The sequence below is a fragment of the Triticum urartu genome, chromosome 4A (genome assembly GCF_056163025.1).
Source record: "Triticum urartu cultivar PI428250 chromosome 4A, HENAU_Tu73, whole genome shotgun sequence".
NCBI classification, from domain to species: Eukaryota; Viridiplantae; Streptophyta; class Magnoliopsida; order Poales; family Poaceae; genus Triticum; species Triticum urartu.
The window spans coordinates 610,347,422-610,359,224 of NC_141876.1; the positions used below are offsets into that span (position 1 = coordinate 610,347,422).

Genomic DNA, 11,803 nt, shown 5'->3' on the forward strand with positions numbered 1-11,803 from the left:
TTGTCTGGTAAATATGACTTATTAAAATGAACGGTCAAGGCTGCAGCGTTGCAGGAACAGCATAATCAAAGCTAGCCCTAAAGTCTCAAGGGACCACATAATGGAAGACTGTCTATAGCATCTCTATCTATCACCACAGCATCAAATTGTTTTGCACTGCTCTGCAGAACATCTTAAGTTTGGGGTATAAAATAGATCAATCGGCGCAGAGTATGACACCGATGGTTCTGGTTCTTTCCTCGTCATCCCCTTGTTTACAACCTTTGTAGCCAGCACGATGTTAGGCTCCTTGGTGTACATGATACAGTCGTCAAGAGTGTAGATCCTGAGAGCGAGCGAGGATACAGTTGAGGTCCTGATAGCTACTGTGAAGGAGGACCAGTACCACCAATCATTCTTCAAGAACTCGGATTTTATCACTCTCTCCAACATGCTGGTCGCCAGTACCATCTGGAAGAGGCATAGAATAGATACAATTAATCAGTACAGTGGCTAATAACAGCCCTCTCAAGCATTTATTTTGTATGGAAATGATGATGTTAGAGAGCTTTTAATATATATATTTTTTTTTGGTGGCACAAATTAAGGTGAATAAATAGATGATGAAGTCACCTCGGATATTGATTCTGCATGTTTGATGAAAGCACGCCATGAACGCCTTCTTATTTGTTGAGACTTTGAGGCTCTCAAAGCTTCCTCAGGCAACGCTGCATCTATATCAAGCAAATTGATCTTTTGCTGCTTGAGGATACGAGAGTTTCTTCCTGTAACAGGCCTCAGTGATGACTCCGGAACCAAGCCACCGTTAACAGCTAGCAATCTTGTTGGCTTGACTGCTGTAGAAGATAAGTAGTATCAGTATCAGGGGCTGGCTACTTTGATTTTGACACAATTTCATCACCCATACTACCTGCATCACAATTTTGACCAGAATTTGACCCCTCTTGCCCATCCAGTCCTGGGTCACCGCTACCGGAGGCCGCCGCACCCGCACACCAGGGCGGCTGGGCAGCGGTGGTGGCGGAGGCTGGCGCATAATCGGACCCAAGACGTGGACGCAGGATTCGGGGAACCCACGTTCGTAGGCGTCGCAAATAATGGTGGCCCGCGACAGCGCGGGGAGGCCGCACGACAGGCATGGGTTCTTCCCCCACACCATTACTCCAGGGTGGTGCACTGACGGGGACACCTCCACCGACGAACCAGGTTAGAGAGCGACGAGGGCCACCATTATTTGCGACGGGAATTACGGGCATAGCAATGGGGGAGGGAGGGAGGAGGAGGTTAGAGATCGAGAAAGGTAAATCGGAAGCTCATGAGCAAAGCGGGGCTGGGATAAGGGGAGGGATTCCTCCGGGGAGAAGCAAAGGGGAAGAAATAGATGGGGCGAACGGAACACGTGGATGAGAGGCCAGGGACGCTTAGGTGGAGATGGGCTGTCAGTGAGTGATGCGGTGACGCGAGCTCTTTCGCCCGTGGAGCGGCACGCGGTGCTCTACCGTCGGTTGGTGTTGGCTGCATTTGTTGTCGGTTGTACAAAAAGACAAAAATATGTTTAGTGCAGTACTGGTAATGTATGCAAAAGCAGCTTTCAATTTGTGCTTTGCTGTGATATGAGATATACACCAAAATCATTCATTAATGTCTACATTAATTGGCATCCATCTTATAGTATATAGAAAAATATTGTATTAATTCTATGCTTTGTTTGAAAAACGAGAAATATATTGAAATTGTTCATTAATGTCTTCTTATTATACGAAATATATAGAAATCATTTCTTAACATATACGCATGTTGGAATATCTTGTATTAATTGTGTGCTTTGCTGGAACATGAGAAATATATTGAAAATCATTCATTAATATCTGCTTGTCAGAAATATACATATAATTTATTAAAATCTATCTTAATAAAAAAATGTATTTTATTAATTTTGTGATTTGCTGGAACACAAGAAGTATACTGAAAATCATTCATTAATGTGTTCTTATAAGAAATATATGGAAATGATCTATTAATATATATATTATATATAAAAATATTGTGTAAATAATCGTTTATTGATATTGATAATTTTGTAAGATATGTAAAAAAAACATTTATAAATATCTATTAAACTATAAGAAGATGCTATATCTATTTATTTCTATGTAAGAACTGTTATAAACGTGTTTGGGAGAGCTCCAACCCTTTGATTCTTGAAGGATATCAAGTACGTAGGCTAAAATAATATGATTAAAGCTTAACAAACAAAATGCACCACCGAAACACCCCCAATTCCAGCTCCATTAAGTCTTGGAACTATGGATACCCAGCTCCACTAATTTGTGGGCCTGTTTGCGAGAGCACCAGCTCCAAGAATACACTGTTCAGTTGTGGTGTTCAAGCAATTGGCATGGCATAAAGGTACAGCAATCTTACAGGATCAGGAACATTAGGGTCGGCACCAGCTTCCAGTAACAACTTCAAGCATGCAGTTGAGCCTTTCATCTCCGCAGCAATAAGTAAAGGGGCTAGAATACCTTCATTGACATCTGCACCAGCCTGCAAAAAAAAATATTGCAAAATCAGTTCGTACAGGAACTCTCTATGGGCTGTTTGGTTCATTGCTGATTAGACACGACGTTTTCTTGTGTAAGACCTTAGTGTAGTGCGGCCACAAAAAAATCTCAAAGGTAGCTCAAATAATAAACACCATCGAAGAAGGCCAGACCTACATTAGTGCCGAAAAATGTAGCATTGAACCAAAATTGGCTGATGTAATTCTAACTTCCTAAGGCCTAACACAGCGAAAATGAAGACTGCAGGCACGATACCTCAACCCGGAGCTTGACACATTTCAATGAGGGAACAGTTATAGCAACAAGAAGAAGGGTGTCAATACCAGGTGCTTTCTTGTTACACTGGCAAAACACATATAACACACGATTTGAAGTAAAATGTAGGAAAGAGCAGACAAATAGAAGGATGCATGCATTTGTTGTCCTGTGGCCTTCTGTAAAAGAAGGGGGAAAAATCAACAGCATTGCAAAAGCAAACATGTACTGTATCAACAAGAGTTTCTGGAATAATATATTGAACATTAATGCCTTAGGGGCCATTTTGAGCAATTAGACCCCTTTTTTTTAGTTCTGTCCCATGTATCTATTAAAAGGAGTAGACGTACAACAATAACAGCCCACCCGTTTAATCTTTTATTCCCAAGCAAGCTGGGTAGGCTACAACCAAGAGATGAACCCACCAAGAGGCACCAAAAGAAGTAAACGTATATGAAAGAAAAACATCTTTCGTCATGAATTACTAGAGGGAATACAAATTCAGAAACATGCAGTGGAGTCTATATTGAAGAAGCAAGTAGGATGGAGCTGCAAGAAGATATGGCGTATAGAGTATGCATGGAGCTAGATTTATTTTGTGAAGTCAAGAAACCATAGATGGCCAGAGCTCTTCGAGAATGCACCCTTACAAGAACTTAAAGAAAAGTTAACAGAGAGCACTTAGTCACTGCTACAAAGCATGATTTTAAATAATTGCTAAAGAAATGTATAATTTAGGTAATTGCGCTCAGACTTCACAACTGTTGAAGAAAAGCAGTAAAGCGGACTCAACACAACAGCCAAACCAATGAAACATGAAACAATGCCGCTAGGCACAATTAGTAGGAAATAGTATGTTGTTAAACCTACATCCGCGTTGTTCTCCAACAAAATTTGCATAATTTCATCATGCCCTTCCAAGGCAGCGGCATACAGTGGTGTCCCTTCAAAAGATACTGGGTCAACAGAAACTCCTTTTGCAAGCAAGAGTTCCACCATTTTACAGTCTCCTAAGTACAGGAAAAAGATGAAAAGAGAATACAGTAGGTAATTACTACAAAGTAGAACTGATTGCGTGATGGGGAAAATTCAATATGATCAAGATCCACACCAACTAAAACTGCATGCACTGGAATAGTTACAAACAGACAAAGGGAACAGATCCAAACAAAACCTGCCTGGAATCGCCCATGTACTCTTGAAGAGACGGAGGTCGCCGCGGCTCGCCGCGTGGAGGAGCGGAAGTGATCCGTCGGCGGCCGGAAGGGGCGGCACTGCGCTTGGCTGAGGTGGCCGCTGTTGGAAAACAGCTACCATGACTGCCACGACTCCTCCTGCACCAACCTGACCGAGTCATGCGGCGCCTCTGGATAGCTCTCCACGACGCACGCCTACCGTGCGTCTGTTACGCACGACGCCCTCCTGAGGCGCTCCTGCTGTTGTAACCTCTGTTGTATAAATTGTACTCCTGAATGATGATCAATATACGGTGAATTCCACCTTACATCTTGGTAATCAGAGCCTCTGCTCCTGACCCAATGGCCGACTCCTCCTCCTCCTCCGCCCCACCCGCCACCGTCGACCTCCCTAATGGCGTCCTCCCATCAGCACCTCCGCTCCCACCGTGGTCACCACGACCTCCGACACCCTCCACCTCCCCACTCTGTCTGCACCTCCTCTCACGGCACCTGCCGCCCTCACCGTCGTTCCCCTTGCCGCCCCACCCACTACTCTGCCCGCCCACCCCACGCCCAGCATTCCCCCGATGGGCAGCCTCCAGATCACCCACTTCCTCCCCTTCAAGCTGGATTTTGGATCCGGCGACTGCGCCAAGTGGAAGGACATCATGCGATACGTTCTGTCCATGTACGACGCCGAGGACCACATCACCCACTTCACGCCGCCACTGGAGCGTGGCGTCGTCTGGCGGAACGCCGACGTGACCATCCTCCTCTGGATCTATGGCACGGTCGCCGATGAGCTGTATGAGGTGATCCGGGGCGCCGACAACACCGCCTACACCGCCTGGAGCAAGCTGGACTCGTTCTTCCTCGACAACCAAGCTGGCCGCGCCGTTCATCTCGGCGCGAAGTTCCGCAACCTGCAGCAAGGCGACATGTGCATGGCGGAGTACTGCCGGCGCCTCAAAGCGCTAGCAGACGCGCTCGCCGATGTCGACGAGGAGGTCACCGATCGCGCCCTGACTCTGCAGCTGCTTCGTGGGCTCTCCCGCAGGTATCAGATCATTGCCACCGTCCTGCCGATGCAAAACCCGTTCCCCACTTTCGTCCAGGCCTGGTCTCGGCTCCTTCTCGAGGAGATCTCCCTCGACGCCCGCGATCGCTCTGAGGGCACGACGGCCGTCGCCATCGGGATTGGCAACAGCTCGGGCAATGGGTCCGGTGGATCCAGCTCCGGCGGCTCCTCCTCCGCGCCCTCCGACGACCGCGACAAGGCACCGGCGGAGCGTGGCGGCTACCAGCCTCGCGGGCGCGGCCAGGGGCGTGGCACCTACCAGAACGGCAACCAGGGCGGACGTGGACAGGCTCATCTCATGCCGGGGGGCCAGACCCCTAGATGGGATATTTTGCACCGTGGGGTGCGCACTTTCCTCCATAGGGGCGTGCTCCCTGGGTGCCTCCCAACGCCGCTGGCGTGCTCGGGCCTCGCCCCGGCAACCCTGCTCACGCCTACCCCATGACCTACCACGGCGCGGCTTCTTCTTCGACTCATCCTCCGCCGCCGCAGCCGTCGTGGGATCAGGCCGGCCTGATCGCCGCCATGCACAACCTGTCTATGGAGCAGCAGCGCAGCCTGGGGGGCAGGGCGACTGGTACCTCGACTCTGGCGCTTCCGCGCACGTGACTGGGAACCCAGGTAACCTCGACATGTCTTGTTCTCCATCAAAGTTTTCTTCTTCTAGCATCATTGTCGGTGACGGGTCTCATCTTCCTATCGTTGCCACTGGTTCGGCCAAACTCACCTCTCGCCCTTTCTACCTCAACAACATTCTCTACTCTCCCCGTGTAGCTACAAATTTGATTTCCGTTCGACGTTTTTGCATTGATAATTCTGTCTCAATTGAGTTTTACCCATTTGGCTTTGTTGTAAAGGATCTGGCCACCCGGACCCCGCTCATGAGCTGCAGTAGCTACGGCCAGCTCTACACGTTCTCTGGCAACTCCAGCCCGCGATCAGCAGCTCTCTCCGTGGACGTTGGAAATTTATGGCATCGGCGGCTCGGACACCCTAGCGCCGCCTCTTTTTCTCGTTTAGCAAATAATTTTTTACCTTCTTGTAATAAACCGGTCCACCCACGTGGTGCGTGTGACGCTTGTCAGCTCGGTCACCAAGCTCGCCTTCCCTTTCCCGATTCAACAACATTTACTACGTTTCCTTTTCAGTTAGTTCATTGTGATCTATGGACCTCTCCGGTTGCGAGCTTCTATGGTTTTAAATATTATTTGCTCATCATGGATGATTTCACACATTTTTCCTGGAGTTTTCCCTTACGCCATAAATCTGATGCTGCTACCACTCTCGAACGTTTCTACATGTATGTACTTACGCAATTTCACGTGTTTATTCAGTGCATGCAATGAGATAACGGGGGCGAGTTCTTAAACATTCGCCTCCGCACCTTCTTCTCCGACCGGGGTGTTGCTCTCCGTCTCTCTTGCCCGCACACGTCTCCTCAAAATGGCAAAGCGGAGCGGGCCATCCGTTTCACTAACGATATCCTCCGCTCTTCTCCTCCAAGCACACATGCCCGCACCATTTTGGGTCGAAGCTTTACACACTGCCACGTTCCTCCTCAACATTCGTCCCTCGCGTGCCATCTGCAACGCCATCCCGTACTTCGTCCTCTTCAGCACCGCCCCAGACTACTCAACGCTACGCACCTTCGGCTGCCTCTGCTTTCCTAATACCTAGGTCACCATGCCCCACAAACTTGCCCCTCGCGCCGTCCGCTGCATGCTCCTTGGCCTGCCCCTCGAGCATAAAGGATATCGGTGCCTAGACGTCGCTACCCACTGCTTCATTACGTCTCGCCACGTTATTTTTGACGAGACGCAGTTTCCCTTTAGCTCTCTACCAGCTGACCGCACCGCTGCACCCACCGCCCCAGCCACACCGGATCCGAGCCGCACCCACCACCCTATCCACCTGGAATCCCGCGCCCCACCAATCCCGCCTCCTCGTACCGCCAGAATCCCACCTGCCCCCGCTCCTTCCTCGGATCATGTACCCACTACCGCACCCAGCCCGCCCCCTCCCGAGACGCCCGGGCCCCGCGCATCTCCTCCGGATCCCGTGCCCACCTCGCCCGCTCCGAGCTCGCCAGCTGGTTCGCTGCCACCTTCCGACCCCACTAGCTCCCAGCCGTCCTCTCCCAATACGCCACCTGCGCGCCATCTCCCGCCCCGCGCTGTTCCCGTCGCCCCTCCCAAAAACCTTGATAACATGCGTACGAGGGCCAAATTCGGCTTTCTTCAACCTCGGAAGCTCATGACCATAACCACGTCTCCCTCCTCTATCTCACCTATTCCCCCCGAACTACAAACAAGCCCTCAAGGACCCCAACTGGTACAATGCTATGCTTGAAGAATTTAATGCTTTGGTGCAAAACAACACGTGGTCTTTGGTTGCTTGTCCCGCAGGTATCAACTTGGTGTCGGGGAAGTGGATCTTTCGCCACAAGCTGCATCCCGATGGCTCCCTCGCTCGCTACAAAGCTCGTTGGGTGCTCCGGGGGTTCACCCAACAGCCCGGCGTGGACTACGGCGAAACCTTCAGTCCGGTTGTCAAGCCAGCCACCATCCGCGTCATCTTGAGCATCGCTGTCAGCAACAACTGGGCTATCAACCAACTTGACGTCAAGAATGCATTCCTCAATGGGACGCTCGATGAGGTCATCTACAGTCAACAACCCACCGGCTTCATCGACACAGCACGCCATACGGCCGTGTGCAAACTTCACAAGTCCTTGTACGGGTTTAAACAGGCGTCTCGCGCGTGGTTTCGGCGGTTCACCTCCTTCCTCCTCACCCTGGGCTCTGTGGCCTTGCGCATTGACTCCTCGCTCTTCATTCTCCGGTGTGGCACCGCCGTGGCATACCTCCTCTTGTACGTTGATGACATAATCCTCACTGCCAGCACCCATGACATGCTCGCTGCCATCACCACCGCGCTCACCACCGAGTTCTCCATGACCAACCTCGGTGCTCTCCACCACTTTCTAGGCATCAACGTCCAGCGAAGCGCGCACGGGCTCTTCCTCTCCCAGCACCAATACACCCTCGAGATCCTCGACCGCGCTTCCATGCTAAATTGCAACCCCATCGCCACCCCCGCCGACACCAAAGCAAAGCTCTCCGCCACAGCTGGTGCTCCCGCTCCGGACCCGTCCCTCTTCCGCAGCCTCGCCGGCGTGCTGCAATACCTTACGCTCACACGCCCGACATTTCTTACGCCATCCGGCAGGTTTGCTTGGTCATGCACTCACCACGCACTCCTCACGTCACGCTCCTCAAGCGCATCCTTCGCTATCTCGGCGGGACTACACATCTCGGGCTTCTTCTCCGGCCATCATCGTCATCTCAGCTCGTGGCGTACACCAACGCCGATTGGGTCGGGTGCCCCGACACACGCCGATCTACCTCAGGGTATTGCATGTATCTTGGCGACAACCTCATATCCTGGTCATCGAAGCGGCAAGCGACGGTGTCTCGATCCAGCGCGGAGGCGGAGTATCGGGCGGTTGCTAATGCCGTCGCCGAGTCGTGCTAGCTCCACCAGCTTCTTCAGGAGATTGGGCGGCTACCTGAACGTGCGACGATCGTCTACTGCGACAACATATCCACCACGTACCTATCCTCCAACCCGGTTCAGCACCAACGAACCAAGCACGTGGAGATCGATCTACACTCTGTTCGTGATCGTGTGGCCTTCGGAGATGTTCGTGTTCTTCATGTACCATCGTCCTCGCAGTTTGCCGACGTCTTCACCAAAGGGTTGCCGACCAGCGTCTTCGTGGAGTTTCATTCCAGCCTCAACGTCGTCGACGACCCCGTTTTGACTGCGGGGGGCTGTTGGAAAACGGCTACCATGACTACCACGACTCCTCCTGCACCAACCTGACCGAGTCATGCGGCGCCTCTGGATAGCTCTCCACGACGCACGCCTACCGTGCGTCTATTATGCACGACGCCCTCCTGAGGCGCTCCTGCGGTTGTAACCTCTGTTGTATAAATTGTACTCCTGACTGGTGATCAATATACGGTGAATTCCACCTTACATCTGTCGCAGGGTGACGCGGCGCCATGGCGACTGGCGATGGCGAGGTGGTGGGATTTTGGAGGGGGGGAGAGAGAGGCAGCGTGTCAATCGGCGGTGGAAATGCTGCGCGTACGCTACCAGTGTGAGGAGTGTGACTCAAGTGGCCAAACAATCTCAAATTTGGTCCCTTATTTGTCTGCGGACATGTCCGCACCTCTCCCCGATTTCTAAGGTGAAAATGATTAGAATAGTTTTGTTCCCATAGGATATGGTAAAAGATTTTTAACATTCAGCAACAATCCTATCTGAATTAGAGTCCGATTAATAGGATATGGTATTACTAATATACGGCCGGCGCACGGTAGGATAATCCGTTTTTCTAGCCAAATAATTTGGCGTTTTAAATTCTGAATCCGAATTATTGTCCTACGGTGCCAATGTCATAAAACCCTTTAAGCCATTCATTATCACCAAGATTATACTCCACAAGGATATGCAACTTCAAACTACACAATTGTTGATGAGTCATAAACTGTCGTGCCGACGACAACCTTGATGTGATCATATTCATCGTATCCACCTAACTTCTCGGGTATCTTTTTCATTATATGTCACAAACACCATATGTATCAAGATTCTGGAAGAAAAAAAAAACCACACCATTCCAAATTGCTTTTGCTTGGTCAGTTATCATATCTTTTGGTTGACGATTTGACATACATGTAAGCCATGCTTGAAATAACCAAAGAAATGGTCCACTATGTTCATATGATGATAACGCACATCCTAACAACACTGATTGGCCATGATGATTGAGTTTGACAAGACAAACAAAAGACACATCATATTTGTTCATCAACTATGTTGTGTCAAAAGTAATGACATCATGAAAAGAGTCATACACTGCTCTACTTCTTGCATCAAGCCAAAAAGTTTGGAGTGTTGGATTGCATTTTGACAAAACAGTCACAAACCGCATCGTCATCACCACTGCCAAGTTTTAACCTTCTTGTTTTCTCTAGAAAATTGTAACAAATTTTCTCACCAAAAGTTAGGTTCGCATGACCATCTGTTGCCACAACAAAAGAATTGAAATTCTTGTTTAGTCATATTCTGGCCCGATCATTCAGCTCAAGCCTTCGCTTGGCATGTAAATCCAACTCTTTGTTGTATATGAACCGAGATTTATGTGAACTTCTTGTATGATTATGATCCAAAATGACCGTCAAAATATAAAGTTTCCTGTCAGTACCACGAGTAATGTTAATTTTAGCTTCTTCTTTTTTTAGAATATGTTAATTTTATCTTTACATCCTATCTCGGATTTGGGCCTCAACATTGGGAAAGTGTATGGTACTTCCGTTGTACATCTTTGTCATGGTTTGAGCTTCTTCTCGTCATAGCAAAGCCTTTTGCCTTAGCATATTTGATGTAGGTACTCTTGCACCTCATTCTCAGTATCAAAGATCACCCCCAGTTCAGGATCTCTAAGTAACGCATCTGGTTGAGCTTCATTATGCTCATGTTCAAGTTCCATACTGCTTTCCTTTAGGTGCTCGATGTTGTCGTCATCGCTTGACATACACGTCGCTTGATTCTTGAACACCAACAGTTCCATCATCCATGCCTATAAAACATGAATTTTTTAACCATCCTTGGTCGAAGGCAAAACTAAAATTATAACAGGTTTACCTAAATGTTGGCATGGTAACCATGAACTCGTGGCCTTCATGTTGAACTTAAAGAGATGATCAAGCTAGTAACTGTACTACAGACGCAAAAGTTGCAAAGGGCATTGATCTAATCAAGAAAAGGTAAAAGCTAGATGAAAGATGCAAAAGGTGAACAAGAACAGCGGTAGCACCAGTTAAAACCAACTCAAGATCACATCAATTGCACACTAGTCATAACTTAACAGAAATCGAAACAACAACTATAGCATACTTGGACTTGATCAAGAAAAGCTAGAAGAATGATGCAAAAAATGAACCTCGTCTCCCTTTGGAAAAACTGAGCTGCCTTCTATTTTTTTTCCTTGCGTCGTAAATAGCTGTGCATTATCTTCCTTCTTCTTTTGCTCATTCAGCACGGGCTGGCAGCCACGTCAATCTCGTTTCCTAGTTGGCCGTAAATCTTCCACAACTCCCCAATAGGTGTAACATTATTCATTTAAATTATGTTCTCTTGGAGACGCATGGTTTGTTTGTTCTCGGCATACAACTATGCCAACTCACGAATTATTGGTTTAAATTATGTTCTCTTGGAGACGCATGGTTTGTTTGTTCTCAACATACAACTACGCCAACTCACGAATTATTGGTTTGAATTCCGTTCTCTTGGAGACGCATGGTTTGTTTGTTTACAACTATGCCAACTCACGAAAGCCGATGTCTGCTGAGCGTGGGAGTCGTCAAGTAAGTCAAGGCAATAGTACAGTGGCATATATGTGGGTGGGCAGGCAAATCATCACCGACGGGACAACGCCGGCCATCGACCCACCGGTACCATTACCAGCAGCAGCAGTCACCGCCGTGAATGATCACTTTACAGCAGCAGTCACCGCTGTTAATGATCTCTTTACTCCCAACGATTTCGATCTACTCCCTCCATTCCAAAATATAAGTCTTTATAGATATTCCACTATGAACTACATACGGAGCAAAATGAGTGAATCTACACTTCAAAACGCATCTATATACATCCGT

The 11,803-nt window shown here is 48.7% G+C and overlaps 2 protein-coding genes across 2 annotated transcripts; one reads left to right on the forward strand and one right to left on the reverse strand.

Moving 5' to 3' along the window:
- LOC125553222 (uncharacterized) lies at positions 1 to 1,372 on the reverse strand. Its single transcript, XM_048717019.2, has 3 exons — positions 911 to 1,372; positions 613 to 836; positions 1 to 450 (listed from the first exon to the last, which is right to left on the reverse strand). Exons 1-3 carry the CDS (start codon positions 1,254 to 1,256, stop codon positions 142 to 144), a joined length of 879 nt encoding a protein of 292 aa, XP_048572976.2. The 5' UTR covers positions 1,257 to 1,372; the 3' UTR covers positions 1 to 141.
- A 2,625-nt stretch (positions 1,373 to 3,997) lies between these two features.
- Positions 3,998 to 6,235, forward strand: LOC147977311 (uncharacterized). The gene is made up of 2 exons (XM_087519953.1): positions 3,998 to 5,696; positions 5,933 to 6,235. The coding sequence occupies exon 1, from the start codon at positions 4,585 to 4,587 to the stop codon at positions 5,518 to 5,520; it is 936 nt and encodes a 311-aa protein (XP_087376079.1). The 5' UTR covers positions 3,998 to 4,584; the 3' UTR covers positions 5,521 to 5,696; positions 5,933 to 6,235.
- The last annotated feature ends 5,568 nt before the right edge of the window (positions 6,236 to 11,803 follow it).

Coding starts and splice junctions, on each gene's coding strand:
- LOC125553222 (XM_048717019.2), bottom strand. CDS start 1,256: ATGCCCGTAATTCCCGTCGCAAATAATGGTGGCCCTCGTCGCTCTCTA. Junction 837..910: donor TGGTCAAAATTGTGATGCAG/GTAGTATGGGTG, acceptor TATCTTCTACAG/CAGTCAAGCCAACAAGATTG. Junction 451..612: donor ATGCAGAATCAATATCCGAG/GTGACTTCATCA, acceptor TGCCTCTTCCAG/ATGGTACTGGCGACCAGCAT.
- LOC147977311 (XM_087519953.1), top strand. CDS start 4,585: ATGGGCAGCCTCCAGATCACCCACTTCCTCCCCTTCAAGCTGGATTTT.